Source organism: Sebastes umbrosus, chromosome 7, assembly GCF_015220745.1.
Source record: "Sebastes umbrosus isolate fSebUmb1 chromosome 7, fSebUmb1.pri, whole genome shotgun sequence".
In the NCBI taxonomy this organism is placed as follows: Eukaryota; Metazoa; Chordata; class Actinopteri; order Perciformes; family Sebastidae; genus Sebastes; species Sebastes umbrosus.
The window spans coordinates 16,170,607-16,194,262 of record NC_051275.1 but is presented as its reverse complement, the minus strand read 5'-3'; the positions used below and the strand labels follow the sequence as shown (position 1 = coordinate 16,194,262).

At 42.9% G+C, this 23,656-nt stretch overlaps 1 protein-coding gene across 1 annotated transcript; it reads left to right on the top strand.

Annotated features, from left to right (window-relative positions):
- The first annotated feature begins 14 nt into the window (after positions 1 to 14).
- Positions 15 to 23,611, top strand: LOC119491059 (collagen alpha-1(XXVI) chain). The gene is made up of 14 exons (XM_037774664.1): positions 15 to 491; positions 1,064 to 1,186; positions 2,380 to 2,483; positions 14,823 to 14,884; positions 15,011 to 15,137; positions 16,522 to 16,620; positions 16,749 to 16,877; positions 19,814 to 19,891; positions 20,390 to 20,442; positions 20,530 to 20,592; positions 21,033 to 21,068; positions 21,166 to 21,210; positions 21,284 to 21,368; positions 22,492 to 23,611. Exons 1-14 carry the CDS (start codon positions 304 to 306, stop codon positions 22,617 to 22,619), a joined length of 1,320 nt encoding a protein of 439 aa, XP_037630592.1. The 5' UTR covers positions 15 to 303; the 3' UTR covers positions 22,620 to 23,611.
- Positions 23,612 to 23,656: the final 45 nt, after the last annotated feature.

The window sequence follows — 23,656 nt, the reverse complement described above, 5'->3', positions numbered from 1 at the left end:
CTCCGTCTCAGTGCGCTTTTTACGCACACTGGATATTTGACTCCTCAGTGCTCGGCACGATGTCAAACGTCAGAAAACCGCATTATTCTATAGGAAGAGGCTGGGTGTCATTCATTTTGGGCTCTTGAGAGGGGCTAGTTTGTTTCTCATGGGGAAGAAGAAATGACCAACTCTTTAAGGATTTCTTACTTTCGTTTATCTTTCCACTTTCAGAAACTGTAGATCTGTCTAAAAGGGATTTATAACTTCAGGATTTACTTGAAAACCCGTCGGATATCTCTGTCAGGGATAAATCAAAAGGAGATGATGGCTTTATCGTTCCTCTACGTGCTGTGCATGTGGATAACTTTTGTCTGTCCTTCGCTGGGAACTGGGTTTATTTATCACTTTCCAGGCATCACTCTGCAGCGGCAGCAGCGCATCAAATCGGAGCAGAGCAGCAGCTCCGGACCTCCAGGTACCAGGTCCTCCAGGACCAGTACACAACTCAGGTGAGCACATGTGCACACTGCAGATTTTCACTGCAAATGATGTAAAAATGCAATTATGTGTCTTTAACAGAAACAAATTTGCTGCAGCTCTATTGAATTGTCCCATTTGTTATGTTTCTTTTCACATTTTCAGATTAGGTCTTATTGACATTGATTATAATAATACTACTAATAATAATACATTTATTTATATAGCACTTCTCAAAACAGATGTTTCAAAGTGCTTCACAAGACAATACAAGCAGATAAATAGAGTAAAAGATATGGTAACTGCTAAAACAGAACATCACAAAACATATCAATAATAATAGAAGTGGTAAAATGGTAGGACAAGTTGATAAAACAAATATAAAGTATATATATACATAAATGTGTATAAATGTACACATGCGTCCAGAAACGGATGTATACATACATATATTTATACCCTTCTACTTATAGGAATGCTATCCTAAAAAAAATGTGTTTTCAAAAGTTTGTTAAAAGTGGATACATTTTATTTGTATGATTAGTATGATTTCTCTCATATAGTATCATCAATAAGTGTGAAATCTATTTCATTTGTATTCCAGGAACTGGTGTCAGTATACTGTTTCCAGAACAGTGTCCTGTCAGGTGCACAATGGGACAGAAACCAGCGTGCAGAGAGTGATTCAGGGGTGCAGATGGCCCGGACCCTGCTCCAAAGTCATCAGGTACCCTTAGAGTCCTCACACCTACCTACCTGTCCTCTTCTTCCATCAGCTCTTTCAGTTGTCTGTGATGCTGATGTTGTTTTTGTCATGAATATGGGGCATCCTGCATGGTGGCAGGGGCAGATTTAGTGATTTGGGGGCCCTGGGCAAACTCAGGCATGGGGTCCCTGTTGTGCCATATTTTCACCCTTTCTCTAATTGAAAATGTTGGTAGAGGAAGATCTTTTACAAAAGTAAAACTATTAAAGGGTTTGTAACTGTTTGTAACTTTTTACACGTATAAATCTACCAGGTCGGGATCCCATGCGCGCTCACATATGCGCTCTCGCGTGTGGCTACGCTGTTCAGACTCAGACTCCAACATAAACTACACGGAAGCACCAAAACCGCAAAGTTATATCTAGTGAAAGCCCGTCTTGCAAAACAGTGTCAACTCTAGAGTTGTAGACCGTAGCTTTGGTCTCCAGGGCCGGAGTCTCTGCTCCGCTGCCTGCTTGCCTTCACTCAAACACTGCAAGCGCTTTCGCGCTCCACTCTTACGTGCATGCGCGCGCACTACACACTGCAGAAGAGTTAGTTTAGCTCTGAGAATATCTAGTGAATGTACAGTGGATGTTTGTGCAGAAATAAATGCTGCAGCTCCTTCAGACCAACAGAAGTTTCCCGTATCTTGTGAAGTGACGGGGCTCCGCATCGAGAAACGTTATCGTCTCCGACCGGGTGCCGGTGTCTCCCCTGTTCCTAGTCGGGAGGCTGAAGCAGGAAAAGCCAACACTAGGATCAGATCTAAATCATGTTCATGGAGAGACCTTTGTCTGGTCAGTTAACATTACTGCCAAGCAGGTGAAATATAGAGTGATATTGTGGTTTTAGCTGACGTGTGTCGTCTCACTGTTTTGAGCGATGCTCGTTCATGTCTATTTAGAGCGAGCAAGCGCGAGCCCGACGCTGACTTTCGTTGACTTAACGGCCACAGGTGTCGCTGTTAACAAGCATTTCTGAAAGTTACAAATAATCCCTTTAATACAACAATGTAAAATGCTCTTTGAAATGTTTCCCTCTGAAATAGAAGGGACTGAATCTCTCTCCTCCGTCCACTGCCCAAAAAAAGAAAAATAATTCGATATTCATATTTGTATGTGTGTATTTCTGCATGTAGCTACAACACATGTCCCCTGTGCTGTTTTTTACAGCTACAGGACCCTGATCAGGCCGTCCTTCAAGCTCACCTACAAGCAGGTGACGGCCCTGGAGTGGAGATGCTGCCCGGGGTTTGTGGGAGAAGAGTGTCGTGAGGGTGAGTTTCTGATCTGTGATCTTTTTCTCTTCTTTCGCACGATGTAGGGGCGAATGTGGTCGGAGGGTGAGTCTCTCAAGGCCGTGTGTGTTGACCGGACCCATCTGTGTCTTTTAAGCAGTTTTACCCACATCAGTGCCTCGTTTCATGTTTGGTGGTGTGTCGTCGCTTGCCAATCGTGCTTCTGTGCAGCTGTTAGCCCCTTTGACATGATTGTAAAGTTGCTTTGAATTAAGATTGAACGCCTGTTTTGGATTGCTTTTGGGAGCACGGACTGCAGTAATATAACAGTTGAAAGGGATCCTGTGCCCTGCGGTTTTGTACCTTTGCTTTTACGGCTGTGCGTTCAAGACACTTCTGAGACTGGAGGGAGGATCAGAAACACTGACTGTTTCCCTCTGTATCTCTTCTTACTTTGGTAACAGTAGACAGCACAGAGGCGGTTTCTGTCTCTCTGAATAACTTCGTGACTGTCAGAGTCATAAATATGAATGAAAAAAGCTCAGAGGAACGTCCAGCTGAACTTCTTGTAAAGTGGGAGGTAGTCTGGGTCATCTGATGGGCAGCGTTGCTCCTGGAGACCACAGACCACAGATTCTTAGCCCAGTAAAGACCAATATTTTCACCCAGGGGCGAGACACCACAGTCAGCCTGAAGAACCACACTGTGAGGGTGGATGGAGGTCTAATGTTGGGCTGCCTTAACTCTGTTGTTTATATACAGTATACAATATATCTGTGTCCACTGCTCACAACCACACTGACAAACATGTTTTCACATATTGTTTTTGAAAACAGCTGCGCTTGAGGCTGCGTTGGCTTCGATAGCGTTATTTAAAATGCAGTTATTTTAGCAGGTTTCAATTAAAAATAATTTAGTACTCTCAGCAACTTGTAGATGTTCTGGGGTTGGGCAATGCAGCAATTTGTGTGTCACTGAAAAACACTGGCTTCGTCGGTCCACATTTGTCCAAGATTAACAGTCTACCTCAACGAGAAAGCTGTGCTTGCTGGTCATAATTACCACACCTTGTTCCATTTTGCAGAAATTATTAATTGTTGCACTTGGAGGGCCAAGATTCACCGCGAGTTAAGAAAACACACATTAATGCTAATGGAATAAACACAGACATTATTACAAAGCCTTTGGAAACCATTATTGGCCTGGCCGTGGATATTATTCCACACGAAGATTAACACATAGCTACATCCGCTGAGTCCGTGCTGCCAGAGATTATGGTTCACTTGAGACCAAAGTGGTTGCAGGAGTGTGAAGAAGTAATCTGGCTGTTTATTTAACGTTTGCTGAAATGTATTTGCAAGTTCTGATGGCTGTAGAGCAGGAGGAAAATTGCCTCCATATGGAGAGACAGAGCGAAAGGGCCTCGTTCTCCACGGCGAGGAGACCTGGAAGACGGAGGCTGATGTCACAGACAGTCTGCTTCACACTGAGGAGAGGAGAGGAGGGAGAGCTGGCAGTGCGGCGGGGTTAGAGAAAGACAGGACATGGAGGGGAGAAAGTTAGGACCAGTGTTCAAGAAAACAGCAAGGTGTTAGAATTGGCAGTGTGGAGACAGCTGTGTAGCAAGAGGAGAAGAAGAAGAGAAGTGTAATGTAATGAGTGTTTCTGTCCCACAGGGCTCCAGCTGCTACAAGCTGCCCAGACAGCAGCGAAGCAGCGAGACGATTCTGTGGGAAAGTGGCCCCACTGAGATAAATGAGCATGACACTCTGTCTTTGTAACATACGTGACTGTGTTAAGATCAGGCTGCAGCCCCGAAAACAAAGCCTGGTTGTCCTCACGTAGATTAACCTCTGTACAACATAAAGAAGTTATTAATGGATATCCAGAATACCTTGGAGATAATGGTTCATAATACCACAGGAGGATACTGTTTCATTGGTTCTTCAAAGAAATCGTTGTATTAAATGGTTTTAAAGAACTTATAGGCCGGTCATTTTCAGTATATTTCACCCCCATGGTTTTGATTTATGGATAGCTGTTAGATGTCGAACGCAGACACGTTTCTGTTTGATTTCATCTGTCTTTTGTCGATTGATTATTGGAGGGGAAGGTCTGACAGTTGTGAAAATAAGTCATGGATCATATTTAAAGTTACTACGAGGAACTTTTATTTTGTGTTGATTTTGGCGGTCCCTGTGGACAAAAGCGGTAGTGTTTCCGAGCACAAGAGTCCCTTAAGAAAACCTCTCATTTTGCTGCAGCAGGTTCTGACAGTCTGCTCCGCGCAATCCTGGTTCTGGTTCTCCCGTGCCTACCTTCCCTCCAGCAAGCCGAAGCTCTGCTCCTGGCCGGAGGAAGCCGGATCTGGGTTTGTCTGCGGTGGGCTGGTCGCTGCCTGAGGTCCCGCTGGAGTCTGAGCTGAAGGAGTCTGAGCTGAAGGAGTTTCTGGTGAACCCGCATGATTTCGTCTGATTTTGTGCGGAATCTGGCCCGAAGTCACTGCTCTTGGCGAAAATATAGTCGAAAATATAGTCGTAAAAGTCTCCATAAAACCACAACTTGGCCACCTTTGGACAGAGCCAGGCTAGCTGTTTCCCCCCGTTTCCAGTCTTTATGCTAAGCTAGGCTAATTGGCTGTTGATTCAAAATGTCTAACTATTCCTTTAATCGTGAACAATTGTTTGGTAACAGAATTGTGTGTGTGTGTGTGTATTCATCCTTGTGTCTTGATGTCACACTGTACATGCAGCTCTGTGAAAGCTGCCGCACTGGGGGCTTTGAGCCAGCTGTTTTATCAGAGCGAGAGAGGACAGCCTTAACCAATGAAGATGACATCACCTCTGGCTTTAGTTTGATGGGGTTCTGGCTCCACTTCAGAGGCCCGTGAGGCCCTCAGAGACGTAGAGACAGGGCACATGAAGAAGGCTAGAGTCAAAGTTAAGTCTGTGTAAGCTGAGGAGATGCTTGTTCCTCTCACCTCCGCACACACTCTTGTTGTTTTCACCCTCGAAAACCCTGAATCATTTTCTGCCTCACTCTCATGTTTTATCCTTTTCTTACCTTTATTCGTTCTAAAAGACTCAGAAAATAGCCATTTATGGTTTATAAGTGCTTTCTTTGTTTTGACTCCTAAAGGGAAAGCACTATAACAATATAAAGGCCAAATCTGCACTGGTATCAATGCACACATTATCATGTAGTATGTTTGGGTTTTAGCCTTAATGGAGGCTTCACAGTTTTATCGGTGTTTAGAATTGATATTATTAGTCGAAAGAAAAATACCAGAAAAATAACCGGCCTACTATTTTTACAATCGATTAATCACATTAAAGTAATTTTTCAAGCAAAAAATGCTAAACGCTGCCTTCCTCCAGCCTTTCAGTTGTGAGGATTTCCTGCTTTTCTTTGTCTTATTGTGATAATAGACTGAATATCTTTGCAATTTGGACTGTCGGTCAGACAAAACAAGCAATTTAAATATGTTTTCTTGAGCTATAGAAACATTGCTATGGTCATCCATCGCTATTTTTGGACATTTTTGCACCCATTAACTGAGGAAATAATCTGCAACAATGACATTAAACATGAGTTGCATCCCTTAACATTTTTGACATTTAGCACTTGAATCTGCACAAATCTGAAAAGGTGATGCTTTCATTTGAGCTGGTTAATGAAGCGCTCATTAAATGTGCATTGGCAAGTATTTTTGCTTTTGGCCTTCACACGTCCTCTAGCGTGTGTCCCTGCGTTAGTGCGTGCTTCTTGTTTTGTCCTATAACCTTTAAAGCACTCTGAAATATCGTGGAGCTCGTGGCCGAGCCCCTGAGGCTGAGCTGGTCTCAAAGCTTGAATTCTTCTGTGTTTGCTAATGGAAAGTGGGTGTTTTCTGAATGCATTTCGGTGACACCCAGACTGACCCGTCAATATTTTTGACAGTCTGGTTTGTGCTGGCTGTGTACAGTTCATCTCAAGATTTACATTTTGCCTTCAGCGGAGTTGTGCTAACACATGACGGCATGGAACACATTTGGGAGAAATGTGTTCGTAATTTCCCTGCTGTTGGCCCCTGCCCCCCTCCTCCATCACACATGATCATATTAACAGTAGGGATTGTGGGTAACGTCTGTGTGCGAGGGAGCCTCATCTAAAAAGAATAAGCACCAGGACCTCCCCCGATGAGAGTGGTAACCTCTCATCTCATGCAAAAAGCTCAGGAACAGAAGTTTAACAAAGTTTAATGCTGGGTGTGACAGCACAGGGTTTTATTTAGTGAAGTTAACGATGAATTTCATTAAAGAAGTGAAAATGTGTCTGAAAGCTATGAGGTCAATGTGCTAATTTGTTAAAGCTACAGCTATGAAGCTGCTAAAGTCACTGTTTCCCCTCTGCAGCTGGATGAGGAGGAAGTGTGTTAAACCCCACCGTTTGAGGGATTATCCAGAACACCAGCTATACTATATTGTTCATAAATACCTTTTGAATTCTTCCATTTTTCCATTTTACCATCTGCTCTCATCTCCTTGCAGGCTTTTTCTCTCTTGCCCTTGCCATGCCCTTGATTTTTCTTGCCACCGCCGGGCTCTTTATCTTCTACTCCTTGCTGCTTTCCACTTATCTACAGTAACTTCCTATGTCCTTTAGATCTGCCGCTCTCCTCTCCTTGGAGTAAAGTGATAAAACAGAACCATTTCCCACATGTGCTCCTCTGCAGAGTGAGGATATGACTGATGTCTCTGTTACATCCCTGGTTGTGCTCAGATATAGAGCAAACGGTGCCCTTTGACCCGCTGGGAGCAATGGGATAGCTCAGCTGGTCCTGGTCTGATCTGCCTGATGGATGACGCTCTGTTCATGCTCCTTCTGTGGTTTTTCATTCCTGTCGTCAGCTTATCGTTTGGTTTTCCTGCCTCCATTTGTCCCTCTTGTCTTTCTGTCTGCAACTCCACACATCTGTTTATGCAGAGTTAAGCAGATAACGTTCCTGAAATCCTAAAAAGGTTCCTGGAAAGATCGATAAGAGCCACATGTGTGCATGAAGGATAATGTATTAATCTGTAGGTTTTTGCTGTCTGTAGTCAAGACAGGCCAGGACCTCTGCCTTAATGTGTAAGGGTGTTTCTTTTTGGGTAAGAACACACCACTATTGTTTGTGGTGGCTTCTCAAATCAACACTAGTGCTAAGTTGTGCACAAAATACAAACAAGACTACAGTCTACAGCCATGCTGCAGCTCTGTAAAAACTGATGCTCCCAATTACAATGTTGATATGCAGGTATATAACCATGTGAAACTAAATTTAGATTTAAATCATGTTTTCTTCAACATAACACTTTTGTTATGTTGGTTTATTATTTAAGTTGGCTGGTTTATGTTGGTTGCACTGTACAGCTGGAGAGGTACATAAGCATTTCACTGCGCATTATACTTGTATAATTGTGTATGTGATGAATAAACTTGAAACTTGAAACTTTCTCCACTGGAAGGGCACCCTAGATTATGTTTTCTCCACTGGAAGAGCGCCTTAGATCATGTTTTCTTCACTTGACGGGCACCCTAGATCATGTTTTCTCCACTGGAAGTGCGCCTTAGATCATGTTTTCTTCACTGGACGGGCACCCTAGATCATGTTTTTTTCTACTGGAAGTGCATCCTAGATTATGTTTTCTCCACTGGAAGTGCGCCCTCGATCGTGTTTTCTTCATTGGACGGGCACCCTAGATAATGTTATCTGCACTGGAAGTGCGCCTTAGATCATGTTTTCTCCACTGGACAGGCTCCCTAGATCATGTTATCTGCACTGGAAGTGTGTCCTAGATTATGTTTTCTCCACTGGAAGTGCGCCCTAGATCATGTTTTCTTCATTGGACGGGCACCCTAGATAATGTTTTCTCCACTGGACGGGCTCCCTAGATCATGTTATCTGCACTGGAAGTGTGTCCTAGATCATGTTTTCTCCACTTGAAGGGCACCCTAGATCATGTTTTTTTCCATTCTACCATCTGCACTCATCTCCTTGCAAGCCTTTGCTCTTTTGCCACCCTAGATCATGTTTTCTCCACTGGAAGGACAGCCTAGATCCTGTTTTCTCCACTGGAAGGACACCCTAGATCATGTTTTCTCCACTGGAAGGGCGCCTTAAAAGGCACTTTTGCTGCATTTCTTTCGAACATGGGGGCGATCGCCGCCCCTACCCTCTCCTCTCCCTGGGGACCACCAGTGGTCCACATGCTCATCTCATACTTACAATATTTCCAATATGACTTGTAAGCAGTGATATTCTACCGCTCTTCGTCTCTCTGTTTAATGTGTCTCCACCATTTCAATTCTTTCCATTTCATCGGACACCGCTGCATTTGAACCTCAAAACTGTTGCCCTCATTTCAGCCGATCAGCGTGTGACCGTCTCTCTTCACCGGATTCACACCACATCATCTCATAGCATGACGATGACCGTATGTCTGTGCACCAGCAGGGTCATCCATCTCTGACTGTGACTGATGAGTGGCTAGTGTTTCAGCACCAGAGCAGGACGGTGCAGCGCAATGGGACAAGTGGATGCATTCTGGTCGAATGAGGGAATGACGGATGAATTAGGTTTATTCTCAGATTGGAAGAGATTCATTCACAGTATTTTGTGAGGAGGAATGTGAGATCAATAACGGCACCTCATTGTGGTTCTGAAGTCCATTATTTAGTCGTTTGACTACATCTTGTTCTCCATGGTGAAATAATGGCACCATGCATCAAATTGAATGGGAAATTCCATTAATTGCCAAGTATTTCTTACTTGTTAAATGTTGCACAGCTTCAGTTTAAAGAAATGGTGTGTGGCCTGTCAGCTGGCATCATGGTGAAAAATGCTAAATGGTCCCACTGTGGACTAGACGTCTTGGTTTTCCAAAAAAAAAAAAAAAAGCTCAGTTCACCGTCCTCCAGCAGCCACAGCGGTCAAAGTGGGTGTGTGATTTAGTGAGTGAGAGAGTTTGTGACAGTAGGAGTGTGTGTGTCTGTCTGTGCATTTGTGTGTGTGGGTTTCGGCCTGAGCATGGGTGTGTGTGGGTGTGTGTTCTGTGCCAGTTGTTCTCCATGCCAGCAATAGCTGACCACTTGCTGGCTGGGGCCGACACACAACAGGCTCCTGGGACGCAGCCAGCTCTCGGAGGCCGACTGTGGTCTGCACACACACACACACACACACACGCACACACACACACACACACAGCTCACAGACTGGGCACACACACTTGTCTGTGTATCTTGGGGATGTGACAGCGACTCTTAAGACGGTCCAAGAAGATGTTTCAATACATCATCCTTCCGTCTTGCTACCAAAAACAGACAGAGCGAGTATTTAGTGGCGATGAAAATGACTGTCCCCAGCTGTGTGCGTCATGGTTTGTTTTGTGGTTGTCTGTGCTTGTGTGTGTGTGTGTGTGTGTGTGTGTGTGTGTGTGTGAGTGCAAAAAACTGTGAGAAACTTTAAATGATTTCCTCTGATCTATATCCAGGTCTAATGTAGGAAATGTCTCAACAGACGATGCTCACAGTCTGACTTACACTCTTGCCAAAATATCCTGTGCTGTCTTGTACTGTAGATCACAAAATAATGGAAGGGATGATTCATCAAACAAGTCGGCGTGTTGGTAGTTTTCTGAGATGAAATATGCTCTTTGTTTTGATTCCTCTGATGTTTAAATTAAGATTTATCTTCCAAGAGTTTCTAATCTTATTTACACTCTTGTGCTTCGCCTGGAGGTCTGCTCTAGTCCTTGTCTAGTCTAGTTGCGCTTATCACACAAGACTAACGTCAGCTTTCCTTCCGTATCATGTAATTTATGGACATGTTATCCATTTGCATGCTGCATTACCCAGCAATCTGATGTTTTTGTTAATTGCATTTTATGTGATTAAAGTATTCTGTGTCTGTGGTCATTTAGAATAAATTTCACTTGCATTTGCCACGTCTTTCCTGTGAATAATAAAAAACTTAATTCAATGCTCCTTTAATCGACCAAATACTAGTCTTGTCATAATTCTTAGTGAAGTTCCAATAACATCAGACAAGATGTAGCATCTGAATAGTTGGAAAAACTGCTCCAACCTACAAATCCTTCCTTCACTTCTCTTTGGAGCAGGAAAAAGTTCCCAATTCTCTCTGTTTATTTGGCTTAACTAAAGACAACACAATCCTGAATCTTTCCCATGAGCTGAGAGCAATCCAAGAAAAATAAGCCTGTCTTATGTTGCCATGGTGTAATTATGGATCCAAACAGACTTGATAGCTGCGGTCCCGTTCTAAACATCGGCTCGAGCACAGCGGAAGTTTGGTTTTCTATCCCTAATTAAATTCCAACTGCAGAGACGGAAATCCCGCCCGCCACCTCTATGAAAAAAAAAAGAAAAGAAAAACGCAGTTGTTTTGCTCTGGTTAACATTTCTGGTAGACTCAGTTCTGGTGTTTTCCTGTGGTGATGTGTTTATGACATAATATGATATGGCTGGTTTTATTTCTGGCCCTCGTTGGACAAGAGATGAGACTTGAACAAGTTAGCTCATTAGCAGTGAAGAGTGGACGTAGAGTATCCTTACTTTAGTGTCTGAGGAGCAGAAAACCAACATGGACGAGGCAGCTTCGCTTATTTGATTGCCAATTGACCATTCAGCAAAGCAACTACAGTACTAAACTGTCATAATCACTCTCTCGACCTACATTTGAAAATGCACCAAGTTCTCTGAAGTTTGTTGAAAGGTTGAGTGAAAGTGGGTAAAAACAAAACAGGAGTAAGAATGTACAGCCATGCTAGCGGCTCTAAGGCTGGCTCAAGCCCAATGTCCACCCTAAACCCTAATTGATGTCACCTAAATGCTCGATTGCGAGAGGCTGCAAAGGCTCAAAATGGTATAAATAGGAATGGGACATCACTTTGCGACATATCACCTCACCGTGACATGATCAAAACATGTTACATACAATCATTGCTTGGGGCCTTTTTATTTGACGCCTTTTACTTTCTACACGGTCAACGCAATTAAGAGGTCGGTCCTTGATTTCTTGTCTTACAGAGTGAACAAGAGTAATTGTCAAATAATCAATTTACTTGTTTCTGTCAAAACAGCATCATTAAAGGAGCAGTGTGTAGGATTTGCCAACATCTAGCGGTGTGGTTGCAGATTGCAACCAACTAAGTACTCCTGCGCTCACTCCTCCCTTTCCAAAACTGCAGTAACGCCGTTCGCCTCACTCAGAGGCCATCCTTACCATAATAACACTACTTTAGGAGCAACGGAAGTCAGACGGCGGCTGGTGGTACCACAGTTTTGCACTCTGCAGACTACGTTACCGCAGTTTCACAATGTGTTGGAGAACTACGGTGACCTTCAGGTAACATAAAAACGTGAAAAGCTCTCTGTAGAGCCAGTGTTTGGTTTGTCCGTTCTGGGCTACTGTAGAAACATGGCGGAGCAACATAGCGGACTCTGTCTAGCGGACCTCCTCCCTTTGTAGATATGAAGGGCTCATTCTAAGCTAATGAAAACACAACGATTCTTAGTTTCAGGTGATTATACACTAAAGAAAACATAGTTATGAATATTATATTCCATTTCTTCTAATAGATCCCCCGAAATGTTACACACTGGTCCTTTTAAGCAAAAAATAAAAGAAATGGTAGATGAGCAGACCAGTGTGTGTACTATAGCCTTTGCTCGCATTCCTCTTATTTCATGTGTTTATGTACCATTTTAATTCCTTGTTAATGTGGTGTTTCTTTCTAAATTTAGGCACACCAGCGCACCCAACATACAGCATATGCCAGGCTAAACACCCACGTGCCAGTCCTCCTTGTTTATTTTATTTTTTTAACACCTCCGGGCTTCCCCTGGTAACCCTGCGTTTAACGTCATAATGCTATGAATTGTGGATAATTCGCTGAGGCAAAGCTTTAAGTCTGAAGTCTGATCTGATGATGGTGCTAGATGAAAAGTTACAGGATCACCAAAGTCTGTAGGATTCATCCTCTTGGCACCATAAATATCTATAATAGGTGTCAAGACATTTAACTAAAGAACAATAATATCAACCTCATAGTGGCGCCAAAGGAAAAGTCAGGGGATCACCAAAATCAGGATTCATCCTCTGGGAAACATGAATGTCCGTACAAGATTACATGGCACTCCATTGAATAGTGGTTGAGATATTTCAGCCTGAACCAAAGAGGTGGATCTGCTCACATTGGCATTCCCAGAGGGAATATATTTTATGGTCGGCTATAAAAACGAAATGTCATCACATCATCACAGAATGTCGGTTGGAATGCATCACTGATTGATGCACTGTATATAACAGAGAAAGAGTGAGTGCGGGTGGAGACTTCCTCTGGGCTGATAATGAATAACTGTGGAGGAGATGAAGGCATAATATCAACTCATCAGTCCTCTCACATTGTGGAGCCCTTGATTGCCCACAGTCTTGCTGTTTTGCAGCTTTGATGTCCTCGATGTTGTCGATGAAGAAACCTCCATTTAGTCAGTCACAACAAATTCATGTGGCGGTTGAACCACTCTCAGTATTTGGGTTGATGAATCCTGAGGAATGTGTTTTTGGGTCAAGCTGTTGATTGTTGTTTCCGTTTTGTGGCTGCGCTCCAGGGCGAGATTCAAGATTTTTTTGAGACGAGGCATTGAGAAACCACACCCACGCAGACCCATACACCACTGGACTGGATACATGATTGTAGACGCACACACAGAGACACGGTAAAGACACTCACCCTGTCCTATTTCAGTGAAGTAGAAACCTCAGCGGCTGCCATTAGTAGCCTGCGTGCTGCGGTCAAAGCTGCTGATTTAGGCAAACGAGAGCTGTTTGGGTCATTTTTGTTGCGAGTTATTTATGAGCACCAGTTGTTCCTCGTTCTAGGTATCCCTGCTATGACCACAATGTGGGTGGGTCCCGTCTGTGGGACTGACAGCTGACATTCCACACTTCTTATGAGCCATAGACCAGAGAAAGGCTCACATTTAGAACAAATACTGGGGTTTTCTATAAAAAATGTGCTATTCTGTGTTTTGTTTTTTGGATCACAGCTCATGTAAAGGATCCTAAATTGCAGCACAGCGAGGAACATGTAGGTATCTGCGGTTTAGTGGTAGCTAGAACGGTATAATTTGTGAGAGAGTTGGCTGAGAGTGTGTTCAAAACAGACTGAAGATGACGTAGAAAGTAACAAACAAGAATGGCAAACAAGAATTTCGCAAAAATGAATATAAGAAACATGAAAAAATAAGCATAAAGTGTCTTTTTTGTTTAGTGTTAATGTTGTTTCTTCAAGGATAAGTCTGGCATTATTCAAGATTTTGGTTATTGTCAACAAACGACCGAAACAAAAAAATTGTTTTGGTTTTACAGCCAGAGCTTTACAGTTCTTTACGGTTCACTCTCACCGCTCTCATCTGTGTTGGTTTTTGGCTGAAGCAGGCCACTCTTTTCTGCAAAAAGCTACAGGCTCTGCACCAAACAACAGACAGATACCATCAGCGACTAGCTGGGGAAGATAGTTTAGCATTTAGCAGCTAAAGAGTAAGATATTTCCCTCAGGAGTTGGTAGAGACCAAAATCAGAGCTAAAAGAGAGTGAACGTTGGACTTAAATTCATCAGGTTGACAGAAACGTGACGCCAAATGAATGAAAATGTTCTAATTGATGTGTTTTAATGGAGGTCTGTGGCAAAAAGGCTTTGGCTACACTTGTTAACAGAATCAATTAATTGTTTTTGGTATTTTCCTGGGATATGATGACAGTACGGAAATGATATAGACTCATCCATTGAATATACTGTGTCTTGAAAATGTCTCTAAATCACATTTTTCTCATAGACATTTGGAAATGGCAGTGAAAGTATGTGTATGAGTGTTTGTGTTTGTTTGTGTTTCTATGTGCTACACACAGTTGATGGTTTTGGTGTCTGGAGGAGGATGTGAATGTGGGCATACGGGCCATCACTGCGAGTGGGCAGACAGACGGAAAACACGCTGAGTCAGAAGGCGAGCAGGTGTGCGCCAGGCTTGTGTGTGAGAGAAAATTTCACGAGAGGTCTGATAATATTTATTCTGTGAGTGAGTGAGTGACATGATTTAAGGAGGAATTCCTAATAAATTCCTTGGTCTGGTTTGATGGACATTGTTCTTGTGTGTCTTGGCTTGAGATAGAGAGATACCACTGATGGTGCCAGGATGGAAAAAAGAAACAGGGATTAAAGAGACGAGGCAGAAGCAGAAGGAAAGGGAAAGACAGATGGTGAAGCAGAAGAAGAAGAAGAAGCATGTACAGTATGCCCAGAAACTAAACTCATCCCTCTCTGTCTTTCTTTCTTACAGAGTGTTTGAACTGTACCAGTTTCACTGACATGAACAGCAGAATAAACGCCATTGAATCAAAGGTAACACGGATCCCTACACGACTGCCTTCATTCTATGATTTATTAAGACAACTTAACATTTGTACACAGATTACTTCATACACACCAGAGTGCAGATGTGTCTGAAACCTGCCGCTGTTGTTCCAGATCCAGCTGTTAGAAGAGGGACGTTCATCCCTGCCGACGGTCAGCAGTTTACCGGAGGGCTCAACAGACAACGAGGTGGACGCACCCCAACCCACTCCTATTGGACCGCCATCATACCTGCCACCAGGTGTGTCAACGCATCACCGAAAACATGCTTTCTGAAAGATTTAGTGGAGATTTTCGAAGAGCGGTTTTATTGCAAAAAAGAAAAGTGCACAAAGTAATCTTAATGTTTGTATTTGAATTAATTAACAGCTAATGCACAGTTTCAATATTCATAGATGATTATTGGTAACATTTTTATGTAGATGAATATTTAAAAAAAAATAATACATCCACAGAGCTTTTAGAAAGGTGCCGAATAAAAGTATGGCTTTTCCTGAAAAAAAAATATTATGTTGGCTTGTGAACCAATAGTAAAACAACGTTGGTATCACGTGGTATCTCTGGGTCTCTGGAAAAAAAATTATAAATGGTTGAGATTGATGGTAAGTGCCTGGCAACGACTTGTTGTAAAGTAAATGCAATGGAAAGGTGAAAGGAGAATTAGACACCTTTAAAGGAATAGTTCTCTAGCCTCAGATGAAGTTCTGTGGAATAACATATATATAACAACTTACACCCCTTAATGTTCTTATCACACTATTTATTTACATCTTCACTGGCTTTATTTGCCTGCTCGTTCTAAAGAGGGTAAACACACAATATTATAAGACAAAAATTTTACTTTTCGTCCTGCAGTAACACAGATTAGATGGATGATAGATTATTGTCTTGTGCTGCTCATGTTTGGATATATAGTAGACATTTTATTCATTTTTCACTTTATTTTACCATTTTCAGTACTTTGGTGCGGCGCCTAGATGCAGTAAGGAAGTTTAAGTACTCCAACAATTTAGGATTGCACTTCCATAAAGTTGGGGGACTGTGGGAGAGACATTTAAAGGAGCGGTGTGTAACAATTAGGGGGATCTTTTTGCAGAAATGGAATATAATATTTTAAGTATGTTTTTTTAGTGTATAATCACCTGAAAATACAAATCATTGTGTTTTCGTCAGCTTATGAGCCGTTTTTATCTACATAGGGAGTGAGTCCTCTTCACAGAGCCGGCCACCATGTTTCTACAGTAGCCCAGAATGGACAAACCAAACACGGGCTCTAGATAGGGACATTCGCACTTTCACGTTTACGCATCAGCCACTTTAGTTTGGTTGCAATCTGCAACCTCAGCGCTAGATGTCACCAGATCCTACACGCTGCACCTTTAAAACAACAACAAAAAGGTAAAAACTGAAGCAGCAGAGGCTGAGATATCCTGACTTTTAGTCCTTGGTATGAGTCAAGCTGCAAAAATCCTACATTTCCCATAATGCAAATCAATAGTGTCCCCTTTTGTCCCACTTCTTTCAAACCCCACACCTGAGGTTTGTTTCCACAGGTTGAGTAGTTTTCCTCTTGATGAGTCAACTGAACATTTGACTGACTGTCTCTTGTGTTTTTTCTTCACCAGGAGGAAGAGGTCTTCCAGGACCCATCGGACCACCGGGGCTTCCAGGTTCTGCTGGACCTCCGGGTCCGGCTGGAAGATCAGGCCTCCCTGGACCCATCGGTAAAATATCATCAGACCTTCTAGTCTCATCTGCTCATTTAAAGATGGTTTGAAAAAAGCTCTCACACTTGCCAAAAATGCTTGTTTAACATGATTAATTGATTAATTGTTTTTACCTCGGTGCTCAGGACCAAAGGGGGACAGAGGTCTAGCAGGAGTAATAGGTCTCCCCGGCCTTCGAGGTCCACCGGGTCCTCCGGGGCCGAGCTCCTCTTCTGCCCGAGAACGCGGTGACGTTTTTCACGTAGACAATCAAGGTGAGCCGACTCAAATTGACTCTTTTACAGTAACTTAGGGCTGAGTCGTCCCAGATGGCCTTAAATGAGAACATAATAGAAGCCGATCTTCCACACACGGTTGAATTCTGACACAAGAACAATTGTAAAACAATTCAAGCGTTCAGTTTTTGGCTCGTCTGAGTCGATGCCAAAACCACCGGTCCATTTGGATGAATCATGTGCTTTTAAACACTCACATTCATACATTATGTTCATCCTGTTGTTCTCTGTGCAATCACTGTGTCAGGCAGAACATGAACCCAGTGCCAGATGGGTTTCTATGTGTGGAAAATTGGTTTAAAAGGGGGCACAGGTGGAAGCACAGAGCATATTGTAGCTGTTACCAAGTGTTTAAGCGAGCAATATGTGTCTTTAGTTTTCAGCGTAATGGAGAGAGCATTGTTTCTTAGCAGCGAAGGGCTGGCTTAGATTTAGTTTGATTGTATCCGTGTGTGGTGCTGCTTCTCAGCCACTGTTTACTGCAACCTCATGTAACAACAACACCCAACAACGGAGCCATATACCTGCAAATTAATCACAAGATTAGCTCAGGTGTTTTTTAAAAAAAGACTGAAATAATTACAAAATATATATTGAGACATTTCTCATTCATTTTATCCACTTTAATACAGCTTCACTTTCTGTTTCTACTCCCTAAAATACACATATAGAGTGCTAAACATGAAAATAACAGATTTATCATGGTTTAAAATCTTCATGTCTTTTGAAATATAGTGTAAAGTTATATGTCTCACATTTAAAACCCATGTTTCACCACAGGGAGGCAGCAGAAGCCCATGCTATAATCATAACCTCATGGAGACTGCTGGCTCCGATTAGGCTTTTGGCTGCGTCTGCCTTTCTGAGCCCAGAACTGTGTCTGCGGGTCTGGAACTATGTAGATTTGGGTCTGTGGGACCATGTAAGCTGAGGGGGGCCAACTGGCTGTAAATCAGGCCTAATTTGTTAGCTGTCAGCACAACAGTCTGCGTTTGGGGGAACAGGCCGCGGCCCCGAGCCAAAATCTGGGCTCGCTATGAACGAGGGAGGAGATAGTCTGCCACTCATGTGGAGTTTCTCGGGGAGGCAGCCAGGCTCGAGGAGACTGTAACATTAGGAAATTAGTTCCAGAGGGAAATCTGCTCCTTCTAGACCCGTTCTGTGGACTGTAGCCATAATGTAACAGCGCTGTCTCAACACGGGGGGGAAGACTGACTCTGAGCATATGTTAAAGTGGAGAGGAAGTGTGGTGCGGTTGAAAACAAAGTTTATACTTTAAAATAGCCTACATGCTGCGAACAAGGCACGGCTTCCACCTCCTGAAGGAAGATCATGTCCAGGCGTTTACTGCTCCGTTAAATGGGACCTCTTTAAATCGACCAGCTGTTCCTGTCGATCACTGTCACGCCGGATTTAATCCTACTGTTTAGTCTGAATGTTGACCCTTGATGTCTTAACTTATCTCTTCTGTTGGTTGGAAAAAGGACCCCACACCCTGAGGTTCAGGCTGAGACTCCAAAAGTGTAGATCAACACGCTCTCATCCCAACTCCTCACATACTGTCGCTTTGTCAGACCCCTCGGCGTCACTTTTCAATAGCACTAAACACGTGCTTATCAAGCCATTGGCATCACTTTTTGGTCGCACTACACACGTGCTCAACAAGCCCTCTGCGTCACTTTTCGGTCGCACTAAACAAGTGCTTAAAAAGCCCTCGGTGTCATTTTTTGATTACACTAAACACGTGCTTAACAAGCCCTCTGCGTCACTTTTTGATCACACTAAACACGTGCTTAACAAGCCCTCTGCGTCACTTTTCGGTCGCACTAAACAAGTGCTTAAAAAGCCCTTGGTGTCATTTTTTGGTTGCAGTAAACACGTGCTTAACAAGCCTTTGGCGTCACTTCTCGATCGCTTAATGTTGTCAGTTAAACAAAAACACTTGCTTTGGATAAGGCAACAAAACCACTATAGTTATAGGTTTAGGAAAAAACAACATGGTTGGGCTTAAAATTACGTTTGTAAAGTAAAAATGACACTGAACGTTGTGAACACGGGACACGAACGAACAGTTGATTGTAACGTGACTTACTGGACACTAGTATGAAAAGCCTTGTGTATCTCTAGCCTTGTGTATCTCTAGATCCACATTGTGTTTTTAAATCACAAATAAATTGTGTGTGTGAGTGAATACTTTTGATTGGATTTCACTCTACTGCTAATTTGACTACATCTGTGAGCTTTCACACATGTGGTCACATGCTGCGATGGCTGACCACCCCAGAGTGTGACTGTAATTGGGTCCCAGTGCGTTCTTATTTTCCATTTGGTGCATTTACGTCTGTATTTAGAGCTGTTCATTTGAGATCAGATCACCCAAGATGAGAGGGAAGGTTAGCAGAGAATAGTTTCTGCTTCACCAATAGAAGGAAAAATGTACAAAACATTGATATTTACAGATGTTAAATGTTTGGTGTCATAATGGAACCATCTTTTCTTTTGTGATGGTTATCTTGTCAAATTGAAATAAATCTACTTCATGCCAACATTTAGGTCTGTAGAGCACAAATATCGAAGATTTGGGCGATGTTTTTTGTAATTGGCCGGTTGCTGTGTTGCAACCTGTGAGTCACTTCAGTTGATCAATAAATGCATTTATACAAAGTTTGATTCAGTTGACTCCAGAAGAAAAGTTAAAGGACATTAGTGAAAATATATTTGGGTAACTGCACATTCATATATTTTTGATTAAAATAAACATGGTCTAAATGTAAACCTGTAAATGACCTCTTGACCCTGAATGACATCAGTCAGGTATTCATTGTATTTTTATAATCTGTCATTATAGTCTCTGTTTTCTTCTGTGCAAAGGTTAAACTAAACTTTGTTGTTGTTGTTGTTGTTGTTTTACCCAGAGGAGACCTTCCCTGCTCCTCAGATCGTGGTCGGGCCTCCTGGTCCAACTGGTCCAACTGGTCCTGTCGGCCCCTCAGGTTTGAATATAATCTGTTTTCTGCACACATGTTAGAGGGACACACCACAGAACTATGTGTAGTATGTACTGTATGTATTCATATATGCATATACACTATGTATGTATAATGTGTCATGATTGACTTGTAGTGCAGCCGAGCACTGCTCCAACTCACAAAATCCCAGTCAAGATCCCAAAATGTGCAAAGACAGGAAACATGTCATACTAATTTACAGGAGAATGCGTCAGAAGAAGCGGGACTTTGGCCAATCACATGTCATTTCAGAGACAGAGCGTTCCTATTGGCTGTTAATTCAACTGAGGCAGCTGTCAATCACTCACGAACTCCGATCAAACAGTCAAACTAGGCAGCGCTGATCATGATATGAATCAATATTCTGTTACTGTAATGCCTATTTCTCGTAATGCCCTAATTTCTGAGTTAAATTAAACTGTAAATTGACTGAATTTAATTTTGACATTGATGTGTGAATGTTTTTTGTGAATGATGCTTCAGGCCCTCCAGGACTGAGAGGACCTGCAGGGATAGCAGGCCTACCGGGACGAGATGTGAGTATCTGAATCTGTTCATCAATAAAAGATGTGAATGCATGACTGGCATCATTAACACGCGGCCTTCTGTTTTATTGACATAAGGGCGATGACGGACTCCAAGGCAATCCTGGCGATCCTGGGCCTAAAGGAGATCTGGGGGAAAGGGTGAGGCTGCTGTACAAATCGTCCTCGTTATTGGATTAGCAGGCTGGCGGAACATATTCGATTCTGATGAACTATATCAAAATGCTTTTTGTTCTACGTTTTGTAAATGGCCCTCGCTGTCGTGCAGTCTTCAACACATTAAAGGTGAACAAGCTTTTCTTCAAAGACTCACTCCGAGCCGTGACTAATCCTCCTCTCTCTCTCTCGTCCAAGGCCAGGCCTCGCTAATCAGGGCGGCCATGTCGGGTCCCCTCTTTTATCCGGCTCTCTAGTGGGCCTCTGTCTTTAAACTTGATCCCCTTCCTCTACTAGCATGATTTGAGATCTGGTGAAGAGGTAGATTAGCACGGAGGGATGAAGAATGCAAGCCGGTGAGACGTGTGTGTGTGTGTGTGAGAGCCGGAGTCCTAAAGTATATCTCTCTGTTCTTTCTCTACCAGGGGCCTTCAGGTGTAGCAGGCGAACTGGGCCTACCTGTAAGTATAAGGTTATTGCGTTGCATCACACACACACACACACACACACACACACACACACACACACAACACAGATTATTTTACTCTGTTTTCACAGGGAGCACCGGGGCCAAAAGGAGAGCCAGGAGAAGGCTTGATTGAGGTAAGACCCATTAGTATCTTTTCCTCCTGATTCCCTCATTTGAAAAATACTAAACTACGATGGTGTTATTCAGGGCGAGGCCGTGCAGCAGCTCAGGGAGGCCCTGAAGATCCTGGCTGAGAGGCTCCTGATCCTGGAGCACATGATCGGCCTTCACGGTGAGGAGAAAAACAGAGATGAAGGAAAACGTTTTCCCAGGCCTCGTTTTGAGGAAATGGGCTTATTCGCTTCCTGGCGGGAGAGTTAGATGAGAAGATTGATACCACCTCTCAAATGTGTCCATTAGATATGAGCACAAAGACTGGAAACAAGGGGAAACAGCTAGCCTGGCTCTGACAAAACAGCCCGTTCGCACGAAAAGGCGTATGAATGCAACGGTAATGCGCAAGGCATTTAGCGTGCAATAAGAACGCCTTTCTTGCGTTTGGCATGTCATGTGTACGCCATGTAGTCTGTACAGACTGCAATATAAAAGCTCCATGTAAACATGTTACGATCAGAGCTAGTGACGTAGAATGAAATGCAAGAAAGACCGCTTATGGCGAGCAGGCGTGTTACGTTGTTTCCATATGTATTTTACTTAGTTTATGTACTTATTTTAAGTCCAACCATGATGTTTTTTCCTAAACCTAACTAAGTGGTTTTGTTACCTTAACCTAACTGCGTACGTTACCGTAATTTTGTTGCATGGCGTACAAATGAAAAGCCTAAAATGAGTCCTCACGAGACGCGCAATGTCTGTGTAATGTCGTGCTATTTATGTGCCTTCCGACCGGTTTGGACAAAAGGTAACAAAATCCTCTAAAGCTCACTAATTAACGCGTTAGATCTCATTTGTATAATCAGTATAAAAACCGAAGCGCTCTGCCGTTTTATTGTGTGTCGGACTATTTCCTGGCTCTGAGCAGTTCCCAGGCAACCAGGAGGTTACTGCTCCCTGCCAAGAAATAGTCCGGCACATAAATGTTGTTTTTTACTCTTCGTTTTTTTCTCCGTATTGAACACACGAGATATAACGTGTTAATTAGTGAGATTTTGAGGTGCTGGTAGGAGGATTTTGTTACCTCTGCACAGAGCGGGGCTAACTGTTTCCACCTGTTTCCAGTCTGTTGGCTGTAGCTTCATATTTAAGAAACAGACACGAGAGTGGTATCAATCTTCTCATCTAAATCTCCTCCAGAAAGCGAATAAACGTATTTCCCAAAATGTCACACTATTCCTGTTTGGCAGTGTTTGAAGAAGATTATTTTTTGGATGACTGTCTTTCATGTTTTTACGCAGAGAACTCTGAAGGATCTGGATTTGGCAGCTTCTCGGATCCCCTCTCTTTCTCTGCTATAAAGACCAAGCGCCTTCAGCCTGCTCAAGCTCCAGTACAGAGGGAGCTACGAAGACGAGCTCCCCTTTAAGAGTCTCATTTTGTATGTATGTGTATAATTGTGATGGATGTGGCAAACTTTGCTTGACTGGACGTACACTTTTTGTTTATATCATATTATCACAATTTATTTGCCCATTATTGTCTTTATACAGCTGTAAAAACGAAGAGATGTTGAGCATTTCATCCACATGAACGGCTTTATTGAGTCTTTTTGACCCTGTTGCTGCATGCTCGTAGTCTACATAACCATAGCAGCGGCCCTTGTACAATGTTGTACAATGAAATATAACCTCATAAAGTGTTATGAGGGTTTTGGCTTCTTTCTTTCCTCAGATAACAGACTGCCTAGTAAACACATCAGTTTCCTTGGCTGATGCTGCAAAGCTCCTCAGGCTGTGATGTGAGTTTCCCGAGAGCTGGACCCAAAATATACTATTTAGTGTCGAACACATTCTTGGAACGACCTCGGGGTTCATCTTGTGTTAGCCTGTCAAACATATTTCTTCCTTTCTCTTCTTTCTGTCTCTCTCTGGTTGCTCTGCCTTGTTAAAACTGAGGTAAGACATGACAGGCTGCCAAGAATATCTGCTTAAAATAAAGTTAGGTGAAATAGCATCTGGAGAGCGCACATCTGGAAAGCAAAAAGAGGGGATGCTGAAAGAGTTGAGTTTTGGCCCGGAAACCGCAAACCGTGCTCGGCTCCAGCGCACCTTCGCGCGACTGGCTGATGGAGCACTAAACGGGATTACATTGACTGAGATTTGTTTCCATCCTGATATAATTATTGTACAATAAGTCTCTGAGAGACCAACAAAGCTTCGACCATGCCTGGTACAATCTTTGCTTTCTCCATTACAAGGTTCATGTGTAAAGGCGAGAAGATTGATGCCACTCTCCTCCCACCAGGGGAAAAGATTGTGGAAGTGTCAACAAACTGCAAAGCCACCAACGTTAACAGTTACATCTAGATCAAATTCAATATTAAAGCTAGGGTGGGTCATGTATTTGAGAAACATTTTTGTTTTTATTTGATCTTTTTTTAAAAATGGCCACCAAATAGGTGCT

Bases quoted from the DNA above. Each gene is read 5' to 3' on its own strand.
- LOC119491059 (XM_037774664.1), top strand. From the start codon at position 304: ATGATGGCTTTATCGTTCCTCTACGTGCTGTGCATGTGGATAACTTTT. The intron at 21,211-21,283 runs GTAAGACCCATT...GGTGTTATTCAG, and splicing joins CAGGAGAAGGCTTGATTGAG to GGCGAGGCCGTGCAGCAGCT. The intron at 21,369-22,491 runs GTGAGGAGAAAA...GTTTTTACGCAG, and splicing joins GCACATGATCGGCCTTCACG to AGAACTCTGAAGGATCTGGA.